We start from the raw sequence: 15,778 nt of genomic DNA, 5'->3' as shown, positions 1-15,778 counted from the left end.
GCAACTGGAATTGAAAACTAAAAGCCCAATACCATTTACATTTGTACTTACCAAAATCAAATACTTAGATGCAAATATAATAAAACATGTACAAGAAGTATGTAGATAACATTACAAAACTCAAATAAAAGAAAACCTAAAGAGATGGAGATTCAGGTGTCAATATTATTAAGCTGCCATTCTTGCCAACTTGATTGATAGATTCAATCAATTGCAGTTAAAATTCCAGCAAGTTATTTTGTTTTTCAAAACACATTTATTTTTTTTAATTTTTTTATTTATATATTTTTTATATCATTGGTTATTTTTAAACAATGTTTGCTTCCCCACTCCAGGTGTCGTCCCCATAGAATTTCCTTCACCAATGCACTGTGCACCATCACCTCAGTCCCCTGTGCTCCTCCCTCCCTCCCTCTGATCCCTCTTCTTCCTCCTCCCCTGCAGGATGTCTCTGATTTATAATTGTCTGTGTTTTTTTTGTTGTGTTTTGTACAGTTATTATTTTTTTCCCCTGATGTCTTGTTTGGTTCCCTATATTCCTCCTATAAGTGAAACCATCCGATATTTTTCTTTTTCCTTCTGGCTTATTTCACTGAGCATAATTCCTACTAGCTCCATCCATGTTGCTGCAGGTGGCATGAGTTTGTCTTTTTTGATTGCTGAATAATATTCTATTGTGTATATACACCACATCTACTTGATCCAGTCATCTATTTTTGGGCATTTGGGTTGTTTCCAGGTTTTACCTATTATAAATAGTACTGCAATAAACATATGGGTAAAGGAATTTTTTTGAATCAATGTTTTTGTGTCTTTGGGTAGATTCCTAGGAGTGGAATTGCTGGGTTATATGGTAGCTCCATTTTTAGTAGACTGAGGAACCTCCAGACAGCTCTCCATAGTAGTTGGACCAGTTTGCACTCCCGCCAGCAATGTAAGAGAGTTCCTTTTTTACCATATCCTTGCCAACATTTGCTATTGCTAGTTTTTTTGATAAAAACATTTATTTTTTTATGTGGAAAATGGACAGTCATCTTTTCCTGCCAGTTCACATATAAACTAAAGATTCACTAATGCTACTGTTGCTGCTGGTGTAACAGGGTGGTCCCCAGGAAAGGGGGAGGTTCCCTGCCCCTCCAAGGGAGGGTGGAGCTGAGCAGGAAGAGGAGAAGCTGCAGAAGAGACTGAGGAAGGAAGCAGGATGGAGCCAGGAGACCTGGAGGAGGCGCATGGAGCCTAGAGACACGCAAAGAAACTGCGCTTGTCTTTTGGTCGTGGACTAGGTGACACAGATGTGGGTGAGACCCGTGGGGAGGTGACAATGGCAGCTTTTATCTTGATGTTGATTTTGCTCTTTTCCTTCCGGGCTTGTCCGGTTGTTTCTGACCCTTTTCTGTGGGTCCCCACTGGAAGATGCTTTAGACTTGTGGTAGACTGGGCCTTGTTCTGGGCCGATCCCATATGGATGGACTTTTACCCACGAGGGGATGGGTAACTTTGGGTGCTTCATTTAGAAACTAGACTCTTTGCCTTACCTGTATTGTTTCCTAGTTTAATTAAAGTTCCTTCCCATTAAAGTCTCCTATGTTTTGTGTTGATGCGGCGGATGGCAGAACCCATGTAGAATAGGCAGTTTTGCGGGGTTTGGGCTGCCCCTCTCCCTGTCCTATAACACTGGTAGAATATTTTAAAATTCAGTCAGTGAGACTTACTACTGCTGAGACATTTCCTCAAATATCTACCTACATCAAAAAATATGCACAAGATTTGGGACCAAGCTTATTTAAATAAGTCATCTTTGTACCTGTATAAAATGCAATGAGCCATACAAGGGGGAGGGCTGATAAATTTGTCATATTTGTTATATTTTATTTGGTTTTTTAGCCAGAATATCACAGTATAGGAAAATACAATATAAGAAACACGTTTTTAGAATTTTTTTTCTTTAATGAAGTAACATTGGTTTACAACACTCCATATCATTTAAGGGGACAGGTTCACTTCTCCTCAGATGTATGTTACCACACCACACACGCCACCAAGGCACCCAGAGTTCTCCACCATAGTCCATTGTGCCCCCTCCAGTAATACCTCCCCGTCCTGCCCACCCCATCCAGTAGCCTCAATTCTACATCCTGTTTCAAGGGTTTGGTTTGGTTTTGTCTGACCCTTTGTTTTGTCTCTCTATAATTCACATATGAGTGAAACCATCCAGTATTTATCTTCGTTTTTCTGGCTTATTTCTGGCTTATTTTCTGGCTTATTTCATTTAGTATAATCCCTCCAGTTCCATCCATACTGTCACAACTGGCAAGGTTTGATTTTTTTATCATCAAGCTGAGCATTTTAGAGTTTCTTCTCATGTACTATGTTCTGTTGGCCACAGGTCTCCCCACCCCCAACCACCTGCTAGAGTTACTGTCCTCTCCTCAGCATCCCAGCCAGGGAGAGCACACCCACTGGGAATGAGCAGTAGTCACTGTTCTCAAGTGCTTGTGCTTTGTTTCCCAAAGTTCAACTTTGAAATTAGAAAGAGGAAAAAAAATATATAAGGAAACCACATCCTTTGTACACTCTGTATATATAGAGTCAGTGACGAACTGAAAACAGGTTTCCTCCTTGATGTGGGGACCCCTGCCATGATGAGGAACTCCTGCACTGTTCCAGCATTCTCTCTCTGGGCTGCCATTTTTCTCCTGTTAATTCCAGAAGGTAAGACTAATGCTCGTCATTTCTGTTATAAACCATTGAGCAAACAGCAAACTTTCATGACCTTTTGTCAATGTTAGCTAAATGTTCTAAGAGGAGAGTTTTTACCCTGGTCTTTCTTGGATTATATGTATATATTTTAGAAGAGAATATATATATAATTATATATATATATATATATAATTTTAGAAGGGAAAACATCCTTATTCCTTTTTTTATCGTATCTTTACAAAAGATAACAGAACCACCAGTGCATATGCTGTCAAGCTATAGGTTAAAAACTGCCAGAAAGGAAAAACAAGCAAACATAAAGCTCTCAAGGTAGGAGAACAAACAGTACCTTTCAAGGAAGGAATAGTGGTGCCTCACCCCTATTTGCTGCAAAAAGGCATAGATAGTTTTAAAGACAAAACAAATTTGACCCAGGCACCCAAAACAAATCAGGGATGATTCAAATCTTTATAAGTGTTTCTCCCGGCTAGTGTGTCCTTGGAAATACACTAGGGCATTTGGAATGTCCCACGTCAATTCTCTGGAAGTGCTGTGGTATTTTATATTAAGCCTATTCCTTGGTGTCCTAAGCAGTGACCGGCATGTCTGGTTCTGTGATATACATGCGTCAGTATGAAAGGCTGCAAAACACCTGTCATTGTCACTAGAAGGAAAATGAGGATTTTTAAAAACCTTCTAAGAAGTGAGGACTACTCTGAGGGTGGACTGACAAGTGTGGAGCAGTCAAGGGCTTTCCTCAAGGATCCGGAGGTGGGAGGGACAGACAAGTGCTGATATCACAGATTCTTAGATAGGAATTGCCTCATTTATCTCAACCTAAAAAGGAGAATATTTTTAAGTAACTTTAACATTAAAAAAATATATGGTTTCAGGACATTCAGTGAAGAAAGGGTGGGCGTATTAGAAGTATGACATAGTGATACTGGAATTGTCAGGCCTAGTCTCCCAGCCAGGAACGGATCCCAGGCTGCAGGGCAGCGCTGAGTCCCAGCCGCTAGACCCCCACGGGTTGGTGTCTCACGAAGCCGCAGCAGGAACTTCGCAGACGCTCAGGCAAGCAAGCGAGAAGAGGCAGTTTGTTTAGAAAAATGAAAAAGTTTATTGAGGAGAAAAAGAACAGAAATAAAGTGGGACTCCCAGGCCAGGGAACCAGGCCTGGGAGGGGCAAGGAAGCCAAAGTGGAATTGTGTTTCAGGGAATATATACCTTTTTTCCCTCATTATTCTAAAGCTCCACCAGTCTCTTTGTGATTGGTTAGTTCTCGGCTGTCTCACTTAATTTGTTACTGAGTGGGGATCTTCACATTCCTTATCTAACAGCCCTTTCCTTTCCCATTTGTTGCATCTTTAAATTTATGGCCCAGTCTTCTGGATGGGCATCCCTGCATTGAAGTTAAACAGCTGCCCTTCTAATGTGACCATAAATTAAACCACTCTCCATTTCTCCAATCTCCGCCTCCCTTTACCACCTGAAGGAAACCAGGACCAGCATTAACAATGTTGTCCTTGGTCCTGGCATGTTTGTTTTTCCTAATGGAATTGGTTATATTTCTTTGGTTGTCCTTATCTCTGAAGCCTCCCTAAATTCTTCAGAGGTCCCCTCCTGCACTGTCCCTAAAACTGCCTAATAACCCTAGCTTGCCCTGTCTCAATAGTACGACTATTATTGTCATGGTAAATCCTCCAAAAGGTAAAAACAGAGGATTCTAAAGTCCAATCAGATTTCTTCTTCAAAGGAAACAACAAAAGCAACTTGTCCTGCTTCACTTGGTTTTCTGTGGTCATGCAGAGCAAAATGGACCCAGAAAGTGTATAGACACAACAGGGCAACATTTGTTGCTTTGACCCAAGCCTGCTGCACATCAGAATAATCTGGAGGATTTTTTTTAAATACTAGCCCCTGTCCTGGAAATCCAATTTATTTTCATACTGCATGGAAACCAAGAGTTGTTAGTTTTAATATCTAAACCTTGATCCCTGGCCCATTTAAGAGTGGTTGATTGTGGGAAATATAGCTGGTGAATACATATATACATGTATGTATTCACCAAACACAGGACTTTGCATAAAGGAGTATTCTATTGAATTTATAGTTTCTGCAGCCCAGAACATCTAAAATGCACCTTTAGAATCTATCTCACAGAATTCACCTCAAGAGAAAATGTGAGGCGGGTGAAGTTCTCTTGGTTTATCTGTTCTCACCCCTCTATTTCTGAGCCTAGAATTCTAATTTCTTTCTGGAAATTAGAGCCGCTGTAGCCACTCTCACACTCAGCAAGTTTTATTTGACTTCTGCATCATTTACATCTTATTATGAATTTGTGAGTTGGCTCTAATAATGGAGTAGCAGGACTGTGCCCTATTTAATGGACCGGGAGTCTCAGTCAATATACAGGCAGATACAATACACAATATACATGTTTTAGGAGAATCCCAGAACATCTGGTACAGGAAAGGTTGAAGCTGAGAGCATATCCAAAAGGCACACATTCCTTTCAGCCAGCGTGGATGCTGTGCCCTGTTTAGGGCTTATGACCCTCTAAAAATGAATCAATACTTCTGGTCTATCATCACGATCTAACATCTAATTTCAGTCAGGCAACTGTAGGGTAAGGTAACAGTATCAGGCTTTTCTGCACTCCCCCCATTAGGATAGATGAGGGAACTCTTTGGTCCTGAATGCATGCCTGATGGTGGGCACCTGAAGTGGGTACACCTGAGAGACTGAGTTTATAAGGGCGGCATCACGGGGATGCCAGCAGAAGCCAAGAAGAATGGAATCAGGAAAGCAGAGAAGCAGACAGAACACAAGTGAAGGCCAGAAAGCCCAGACAGAGTGAAGACTCGCTGGGGGCTGGGAGGCCTGCCATCCTCCTGGCCCCCCAGCACCCCTGCCTGCCATGTGCCTGGTAAATCTAAATAAAAAGCCTGCAAAAGCCACTGAAGGCTCCAGGACTCTCTCCTCTTTTACCCGGTCCACATGGGATCATAGAAGGTCCTGCTGCGTGTCATTCCTTCCCCTACAGTGACATTCTCTCCTTATAGCATCATTCTGCCTCCCTCCCATTACCTCATCAGAAAGGCCCTAAATCCAGTCATCAAGAGGTGGCTGGATCTGGAGAACGGAGGTGAACCTCAGGTGGAGTTCTCCCAATATAGCATGCTACTCTCTAATGCCAAAGTTCTCATGAGTAGGGTCACAGTAAAAGGTGCTAAGAACAGTTTGTAAACTGTGTTTTTATAAGAGCTTGAGGGAAAACGCCAGCTCTCGGACATCTAAAGCCTCTGCTTCCCCAGATTAATACTCAACCAGAAATGGGTGGAAGGGACTCAAGGGTGTCACTGCTGTGGTTTGAGTTAGTGCGGGGTCCTTCGGTTCACTCTGGGTAGCTTTCACCAGAGCTTCCCTTTCACTGTCCCGCGGTGAGTTTTCCGGCGAGTTTCTCCACGAGACAGAGACGGTAGTTATATTTAAAAGGCAGGTTTATTAGGGAAAGGGACTGAAAAGTAAAGTACTTGCTTAGACACAAGCAGGTAAAGTACTTGCTTAGACACAAGCTGGCAGGAAGAGCCGCCCCTCTGTGGGGGTAGTGTTAGGTTTTATGGGCTTCTTTTGGTAGGGAGGGGTTCATCTTTGTGAGTCTTCAGATGGTTGCTAATTTTGGGTAACTATGTAGAATTTGAAAGGGATGGGAGATTCTGCAATGGGCTCAATCTCCATATCTTCACCTTTGGGGGTATGTTGGGCTCAATCTCCATATCTTTACCCCTGGGCATGTGCTCTAGACACTCCCTACAGCAGTCCACCTAAGGATTATAGTCTGCACCTATGGATACTAGGGTCCTCTGGGCCTAAGGATAACAGTTTCTGCAACTTTGTCAATGGTTATGCTAATCTCTTCTACCCCCACCTACTTGTGTGAGCCAGGTTTCTGATCCTGTGGGCCTTTTTTTATTTTTTCTTAAAGATTTATTTATTTATTTATTTATACAAGCACTGAGTACAGTCAGAAGTGCAGGAGGGTGAGAGAATTCACCGGAGCGAGAGCAGGGAACAGAACAGGCAGACTGACAAAGTACACTGCTGAGGGGAGCAGCGGGCGTGGCAGGAGAGGACTGTGCGCCATGTGGGATCCTCTTCGGCAGCCAGGGATCCAACTGGCGCTGCAGAGGCTGCGGGCAGCTTCGAAGCCCAGTGCTCAACTGCTGCACCACCAGGGGAGGCCCTGGTGCCTCCTTTTTTTAGTTTTTTTTTTCTATTCCTGTCCTCCATCATCATCATCACCAGGATCTCCTGTAGCAGTTGTTGCTGGTGTAGAGCAAGGCACAGCTCTTTGTCCTTTGCAAGTCTTGGGGTCTGAGGTCAGTTGTTGTGATGTTGTAGGGTAAGGAAAAATGCCAGGCTTTCTGCCTCCCCGCCATCAGGATAGATGATGGGTCCTTGCGGTCCTGAATGCATGCCTGATGGCGGGCACCTGGAGTAGGGTGTGGGCATAGGTAGATGGGATTCACCTGGGCTAAGACTGTGCTTTTAAGGGCGGCATCACGGGGACGCTAGTAGAAGTTGAAAGAGAAGCCAAGAACGAATGGAAGCAGAGAGAGAAGCAAGAGAAGCAGAAGCCAAGAGAAGGCCGGAGAGCCCAGAGTGAAGACCTGCTGGGGGCTGGGAGGCCTGCCAGCCTCCGGGCCCCCCAGCACCCCTGCCTGCCATGTACCTGGTAATCCCAATAAAAAGCCTGCAAAACCACTGAGGACTCTGACTCCTCCTTTACCCGGTCTGCTGGATCATAGAAAACCTGCACTGTGGTCCATTCCTTTCCCTACAGATGTATTTCCAGACTGCTCATATACGGCTTCTGTGAGCAGAAGGGGGTGCCTTCTCACACAGCCAAGTAAGAGTAGGATTTGTACTCAGATATCTGAGCAGCTACTTGGCAGGGAGGACAGGAGAGAAGTTTTCTAATCAATCCTTCCCTTCCAACCTGGAAAAGCAAGTCTGGCCTTAGAAACATGGCTTTAACGGAGCTCTTTGGGGCAGGCACTGATAGAATTTGCCGTATTCTTTTTAACAGATTTCTGTGAAAAAATCATTGGAGGACATGATGTGAAATCTCATTCAAGACCCTACATGGTTCTGCTTAAAGGAGAGAAAAGCTTTTGTGCTGGGGCTTTGGTCGGAAAAAGCTGGGTATTGACTGCTGCTCACTGTAATGAGTAAGTGTTTGAGTTTTAAAAAGAATTTGAGACATTCTGAATTGGGTGAATACTAATAAAAAGTGTAAATCCTTGTAAAGTGTCAGGAGGTTTATGTGTATCTTCACAACACTGAACTCTTTAGGAGCTTGCTTCATTCACCCCAGCAGGCTTGGCCCCAATGAATAGACTGATGAGGACCCACAATGAGCCCCCACCTGTTCCTCCTCTAGGTCTCCTTTAGAACCACCTGGTCTAGGTGCTGCAAGGCTTTGCTTCTTGTCCTGACTCTTAATTGAGTAGAATTAGCAGGGAAGTGTAAATTTTCTATGTCCCCTCAGGCAATTGAGCACAACAGTCACATAGAGAAAACTTGATTCAAATGCTTTGCTGTTTCCCTGAGTAAACACCTCTCACATCTTTAGCCTTCTCTTAACCCCTGTCAACCACTGCCTTCAAATTCCTTCCAAGTATGGTCTTTTCCCATTACCTAAATCAAGTTTCCTGGACTGTTCAATAGGGTAGTCACTATTGTTGCATTGCCAACACCACATTGACAAAAGGGAGTCAAGGAGCAAGCTGCACAGTGCAGGATGCTGTAGAAAGCAAGATCCTGACTTTTTATTGATAGGCTAATCATAAAGCATCAATTATGCTGGGTAGGAGAACAAAGAGAAGGAGGGGGTGAAAACTGAGAACGTGTTTATCTTATCCAGGGTTTCAGGGGGCTGTGAGTCTGCTGACCATGTATTGATAATCCATATTGTGTTGGAAATCATACTCCAGGTTCCCATCCATGGCTCCAGTCTTATTAACAAGGCGTTCCATTTATCGGTCTCCAGGATAGAAGGCCAAACATCAGTCAATAGACCCTACGGCATTCCCAGTTGTACTTCATTATGCATATCCTTGGTCCAAAGGGTGAAAGGCTTTCTGCTCTTGATGTTTTGAAAGGCATCTTATAGAGTCTGGTATACTACATTCCTTTGGGTCAGATAAATAAATGACCAGGCCGTTCTCACCTTTTATTGGAGGGCATAATTACTGGGTACTAAAATGATGGCTGAGCAGGCTGTTTAAATCTAGCAGGCCCACAAATATGTAAACTTACATGTTTCTATGTAAATTTACATTAATTAAAGTTAAATAAAATTGCAAATTTACTTCCTCGGTCACATTAGTCACATTTCAAATCCTCAGTAGCCATATGTGGCTAGTGGATACCACACAGGACAGTGTAGGTTTTTTGGGACATTTCATCATGAAAGTGTGCTCTGCTGAAAACACTGTTCCACTGTCTTAAGTGAAACTAATATCAGCTGGTATATGGAAAAGTATCCATGTGAATGATAACAGCCTTCATTAGTTCATCAGAGAGTATGTTGATTTTGTTAAGCAAAATGAACCTTTCAGCATGGAGTTAAAAAAAACAAAGCATCCTGGGCCCCTTCTTCAGGCCACCACTCCCCCAATATACATACATTCTATGTCATGCAAATTGGGTGCCACCCCTCCACTCAGTAATCTATTTCTCAAAGTTTTCCTATCTAAGATAAACATGTTATTCTCTTACAGAGTTCCCTTCTTTGCTTTTTTTTTTCTTAAGTTTTATTTATTTATGCATACAAGAGCTGTGGTACAGGTCAGAGATGCAGGGAGTGAGAGGATTCACCAGAGACAGAGTGGGGAACAGAACAGGCAGACTGACTGAAATACACTGCTGAGGGGAGCAGCAGGTGAGACAGGAGAGGTCTGCTGCACCACATGGGTTTCTCCCTGGCCAGCCAGGAATTGAACTTGTGCTGCAGAGCCTGCAGATTGCTTCATAGTGTGGTGCTTAACCCTTGCACCACCAGGAGGCCCCCTTCTTTGCTTTACTCTAAACTATCAAGTACCTTTTGCTTCTATCTCTAGTCTATTGAGAACTTTTCCTGTGCTCTGGACTTGATTCTCTTATCAGTGCTAAAACTCCATCAGAGATCTCAAGGCTTGGCTTAGCTTCTTGGAGAGTTCCCTTAACATTTGTTTTTCAGTGAGCCTGGTTTAGCTTGTAAAAATAAGCAGGTGATGAAGATGACAGCAAGTATGATATGGTGAAAATTCATAAGCATCTTACTTTTTATTCTCTAACGTACTTTATAGCTGGTATATTTACATATGGGACAACGGAGATCAATATATAACATGTTCAGCTCCTGATTAAAAGAGTAAATACAATTAATAGTGTTGTGACTGTTTTCAGGATGAAATACGATGTCATTCTTGGGGCTCACTCAATAAGCAATACAGAAAAAGAAAATCAACAGATAATACAAATTAAAAAAATGTTTCCCTATTCATGTTATGATGAAATAACATTTGAGAATGATCTTCAACTTGTACAAGTATGTACCTTTGACTGTCTTCTCTTTTTTTGGTTTGTTTTGTTTTTTAAAGATGTATTTAGTTATACATACAAGAACTGGGGTACAGGCCAGATGCAGGGGGTGAAAGGATTCACCAGAGACAGAGTGGGGAGTAGAACAGGCAGACTGATGAAACACACTGCTGAGGGGAGCAGTGGGCGAGCAAGAGAGGTCTGCTGCACATTGTTTGTTGCTCCCTGGCTAGCTGGGGATCGAACTTGTGCTTCAGAGGCTGCGGATTGCTTCATAGTGTGGTGCTTAACCCTTGCACCACCAGGGAGGCCCTGACTGTCTTCTTTAAAGTCATAGAACCCCCCACAATCTGACATGGGAACTTTTCCTCGGTTGTGATATTGTTATGACAGGAGTTTGTCAGGTAACCAGACAGCACTCAGAGAGGGAGAGGGAAGTTATTTACTCCAGAGGGCTTTACACCGGCAGGCCCAGAGATCTCTCCAAAGTCTGAGCTCCGAACAATTAGGTAACAGAGTATTTATTGCCTAAAGCAAGGGATACTGTCAGCTGGGATACATGAATCAGGCGTGTGGCCTTGAGAGTGTTTATCAGTTGTTCCCTGAAACTTTCAGTCTACAGCCTGTGTCCCAACTTCAGCTCATCAACAGGTCAGCCTGACATTTTCCACTTCAGTATCATACAGACCACAGCTACAAAGGGAAACCCTGAGGGTTGGACTAGCATTTAAGCAAATATGTGAATATTTTAATTATCTCGTTCTGTTAACTCTTTCTTCTAATCATCCAACAGTTGAGGAAAAGCGCAACAATTAATGAAAACGTTACTACCCTTCCATTACCCAGTTTAACTAAAAATGGGAATGATGTGAAACCAAACACCCAGTGCCAAGTTGCAGGCTGGGGGAGGTTGGTAACGAAGGGTCTTCATCAGACACTCTGAAAGAAGTCAATGTCACCATCATTGACAGAAAAATCTGCAGTGATAAATGTCACTATAATAATGATCCTGTGATTGGACGGAATATGATTTGTGCTGGAAACAGCGAGGGTGGAAAGGACTCATGTGAGGTAAGTACAATAAGATCTCATGTTTTAGCTGCTGGAGTAAGTCATGCAGACAGAGAAAATGTAATATCATGCTTTACCTTGTGGCGTGTCTTCTGTAGACTTCTAGTGCTTCTATAGAGTTCTAGTGGAAAATGTTTGATAAAACCCAAGTCAAATAAATTCATATTCTCAACTCAGGTGAGTTCATGAAAAAAAACAAGTTTACCTCTAGTGCTAGGTCTTCTATGTTTTATATCAAAAACTACTTAGAAGTGACTTTTTCTTCTTTTCTCATATTAATATATGGAGATCAAAACTTGCAAATATGTAGCACTCAGAAGGGTTGAAGTCAGGGTTCCATTAGACCCTTTGGTACCCTTTTCTTAACTCAGCACCTCCCAATAATCCCTCTGCCATGTGACAGGGCAATTGCTTTTCATTCCTAGGTACTGGGCTAGACCCCATCACTTTGTAGAGCCAAACTCAATGCCAGGAGACAACTTCCAAGCATGGCCCATGCCAGAGAACGTGCACGCCTTCACACCCCAGTCCCCCGAGAAAGGAGGGCAGGACCCTACTTAAGATGAGAGTAGAAGAAACACTCCCATCTCTAAGCTCAGTACTGACTTTGCTCCATTGTCAAAAACTCCTTAGAGTGTCCTCTGAAAAGGATTTGCAGTGTGCACAGCATTGGGGTCACCAGAGAGTGGAAGAGCCAGAGGCCTCTGACATCCCCAGGAGCTTATCTATAAGCTTCAGCAGAATTTTAATGACTTTTTTCTTAGGAAGGACAGACAAATCCCAGGAAAAGATGGCATTTGTCTTCCGTACCCTTCCATTTTCTCTCCTTTGCCCTCCCTCATCTGTTTTTGCCCTTCAAACACCACTCTGAGTGAGGGACTCAAAGGATGGGGTTCCCTGAGTGAGGCCCTTGGTTTATCACGGAGAAAAATTTTTATTGAATTTCCCATTCAGCAAACACAGCAAGTTTTAATAAAGAAAAAGACATAAACAAAAACAGTCAAAGGCTGCATTTTTAAAGGATAGGTCCATTAGGGAAAAGAGAAGGGGGTGGAAGAAAGGCCCTGCATAGACACAGGAGGGCAGTCATAGGACAAGACCTGCATTTTGCCAGGTCTGGGGTAGTTTTATATAGTGTTCCTTGAGGTTTCGGGAAGTGGTAGAAAAGGGGGTAGAGTCATTCCTTTGTGGAATTTCACCTATCATGTCTAAGTCCTGGTTGGGTTCATCTGTAAGGACTGGTGTTTCTTTGTATATGAACAAGACTGCATATCCACACCTCTGGTCTGTGCCTTCAGATTTCCATAGCCAGTTTAGAGACTCTTTAATCATCTGAACCCCCACCTCTAGTTTTGTTCCTTGTGAAGCTTCCATCACACATTTTCTACTCTGAGCTCCCATCGTGAGCACCCAAGGACCCCGACACTCGGGCCTTTTGCCCACACACGCAGCATCCCGAGGCCTCCACAGCATGCCAAGATGTCTGTCCGCTCCCCCCAGCCTCCCTTGCCATCCAAACCTAGCTGTCCTGCCCATTCTCAATGCCCCAGACACCTCTGAATTGGCTCTTGATGAAATTAGATCTAAGGACTGATTCTGAGAGTGTCAGGCACTGCATTAGACAGGGGAAAGAAATACACTGTTCAAGTGGACCCAGGGTTCTCACATGGCTCTTGATTTCACACACGTGTAAGACTAACTTTTGCCTGCAAAGGGAGCTTCCCACAGCCCTCACATCACCAGGAAGGGGGAAAATGGGTAGATTTACACTGCACAGCTCTGCACACAGGCCTCAGAGGCCCTCCATCCAGCTCCACCCGCCTTCCCCAAAGCTGGGGCACTGAGGGACAAAGCCAGACTTGAGTTCTCACATACAGTTAGAGATGCGATTCTAGAGTTCCCTGACAGAATATGCGGTCACACAAGAGGAGGCACGTTCTGGGAGAAAAAAGCCAACTTATGAATAACTGAAGCCTCTAGTGTGTGGAGTCAGCTCTGATGTGTAATCACTGATTTCTGAGCCTTTCCATCCAGCATCAGCTGCTCAAAGAGACTTAGGGAGTAGGTTCTAGGTATTGGAGATGGTGAAGGCAAAGTTTACGCTGGTACTGGGGGTTTTGGAAGATAACTACCTGCTGGGGATACTTGAAATTATGGTTTTTACTCTTTGCCTTTTGCCCCATCTATATTTGGCCATTTTGCCCCTTGAGTTACTAAGCATTTTAAGAAATGACAAACAGGTGGGTCATCTTTCTAAAATGGAGGATCAATATCAAAATCAGTGGCTAGTGTAAACAATAAATATTTTATTTCTCTTTTCACTAGTTTATAAATGAATCAAGTTTATTCCCAAACATTTCTGTTTTTTTAAGCTGTAATTTTCAATTGGTCAAGGTGTCTATTAAGTTTCAACTAAGTTTTAACTTCACATTTAATGAAATTTCTGCCATCCTGCTAATGGTCATGTTCCATGCTAATTCCCCATCACCCCTCTTGTGTTTCCCCAGGGAGACTCTGGCAGTCCTTTGATATGCAAGGGTGAGCTCAGAGGCATCACTTCCCATGGCGCCAAAGGGAAATGTGGAGATCCTCGCTTCCCTGGCATCTATACTCTTCTCTCACAGAAGCACATCGACTGGATAAACACGACTATGGAAAGATCAGTTTAGATCATTCTGTTTCATTTCATTTACTGTCACTTTTTGATCTTATATATAAAGTCACTTCCTATGACCATGCCTGTCTCTTTGCACTCACTATAGTAGGCAGGTACCACCTACAATATGGGGCAGAATAATACAGTCACCTGGAGGATAATGCAAGGAAGCAATTAAGGGACTGATGTCATGGGTTATGTGACTTACAATGTTACGAATCCACAAATTCCAGAAGGAGTGACACTAAGGTCAGGTCTGTCTAGTAACAAACACAGTTAGAACTCATCATTTCTGTGGGAAACACAAACAGCCAGTCTGGAGCATGCGGGTTAAAGAAAATGAGGTGACACTTCCAAAGCCATTGTTCCACATCAACACCTGCTATTCATACTTACATGCAAGACCCTGAGTCTATGTGAGAAATAGGAACAGGAAATGCCTTGAGCATTTTCTAAAGGCAAGTAAGTGAATAGTAGGTATTAAAATTTAAGGGGCTATAAACGATGCACATGGCCAGACAAGAAAATGATGCACCAGAAAGTCAGCCTCTTATCTCAGTTGTTCCTATTTAAGCCCTGGATTATCTGGATGATTTCTTGGTTCTCCTTGTTGCTGAGCCTGGGCAGGTCCAACACGGTTACAGTGGCTGCCATCCCATACTAAGAAGTGGGTATTGAATAGTGGCTGAAACTTGTTTTGAAAAAAGTCCTGTGAAGAAGTGGGGTGATTCTGATAGAGTTCAGATGATGGGATTCAGTGCATAGGATTCTTGGATCCTTTTGAGAAAGATTTCAGCAGATGTCCCCATTCATCAGCACATGGCAAGTTTATTGAGGTATGGTGAACAAGGAAGGAGAGACGTCTGCACAGACACTCCGGGGCAGTTGTGAAGAACAAGAGCTGCATTTTACCAGGGCAAGGGAAAAACATTATTTTATAATGTTCTTTGATAAAATTATTGTGGAAATTATGGCCTGGGGTCAGGTTGGGTTGGTCTTCTAAGATTGATAATCATCTCTGCCCCCACCTCTGGCTGATAATCTTTCTGATCCCACCTTTGATTCCTGGAAACTTCCATAGCCAGGTTTAGTCTGAGATTTATTAATCATCCTTACCCTCACCTCTGGTGTCTGGGGAAGTGGCAGATTGTGTCCCCTACAACACAGACCAGGGGTACCCTGGGACAGGCAAACTTGCAGGCTCTAAAAGGGTCCTGCCATCCGTGTACACAAATACAATGGAGACTCTTAGCTTAAAAATATTTTAATATGGTTAGTGTGCACAGAAAGAGAAGAAGAAACAGTATTCCAAGTAAACACCCAAAATTACCCATCCCCTCATAGGCAAATGACCAGCCATTTAGGGGTGGTCCAAAGTGAGATACTGAGGACTGAAAGGTCGAGCAAGTCTTAGGCAAGTCTTGGTGGGGGATCATAGGAAAGGGACAGAAGGGGCCAGGCAAGTCTGGGAGGAGAGAAGCAAAAAAGCAAAGTACAAATCAAGATAAAGGCTGCCACTGCCAGCCTCCCCATGTGTCTGTCACCCACGTGTCTCTTCCAAGTGTCTCTTCCATGTCTCTCCCCCTGTGTCTCCTCCCAGTTCCCCAAGTCCGTGGTGCAAGTCCAAAGTGAATGTGTTTTTACTGTATTGAAAGCATATTAGAGCCAAAGTTGAAAGAGAGGAAAGGATCTCAAATATGCAGAGGCCAATAGAAATATGGGGCGAGAGCTTGGGAGAAAAGTTAAGAAATCTCTGCTACA

At 43.3% G+C, this 15,778-nt stretch overlaps 1 protein-coding gene across 1 annotated transcript; it reads left to right on the top strand.

Annotated features, from left to right (window-relative positions):
* Positions 1-1,205: 1,205 nt before the first annotated feature.
* Positions 1,206-14,089, top strand: LOC119260713 (granzyme A-like). Its single transcript, XM_037529746.2, is given in 7 exon segments — positions 1,206-1,294; positions 2,588-2,712; positions 7,793-7,934; positions 10,156-10,297; positions 11,084-11,201; positions 11,204-11,361; positions 13,869-14,089. Coding segments are annotated over 6 exon segments (795 nt in total). The 5' UTR covers positions 1,206-1,294; positions 2,588-2,639; the 3' UTR covers positions 14,031-14,089.
* Positions 14,090-15,778: the final 1,689 nt, after the last annotated feature.

The sequence above is a fragment of the Talpa occidentalis genome, unplaced genomic scaffold (assembly GCF_014898055.3).
Source record: "Talpa occidentalis isolate TD23 unplaced genomic scaffold, MPIMG_talOcc4v2.1 talOcc4.6, whole genome shotgun sequence".
NCBI classification, from domain to species: Eukaryota; Metazoa; Chordata; class Mammalia; order Eulipotyphla; family Talpidae; genus Talpa; species Talpa occidentalis.
Note: the sequence above shows the minus strand (reverse complement) of the source record. Positions and strands in the feature narration are given on the sequence as shown.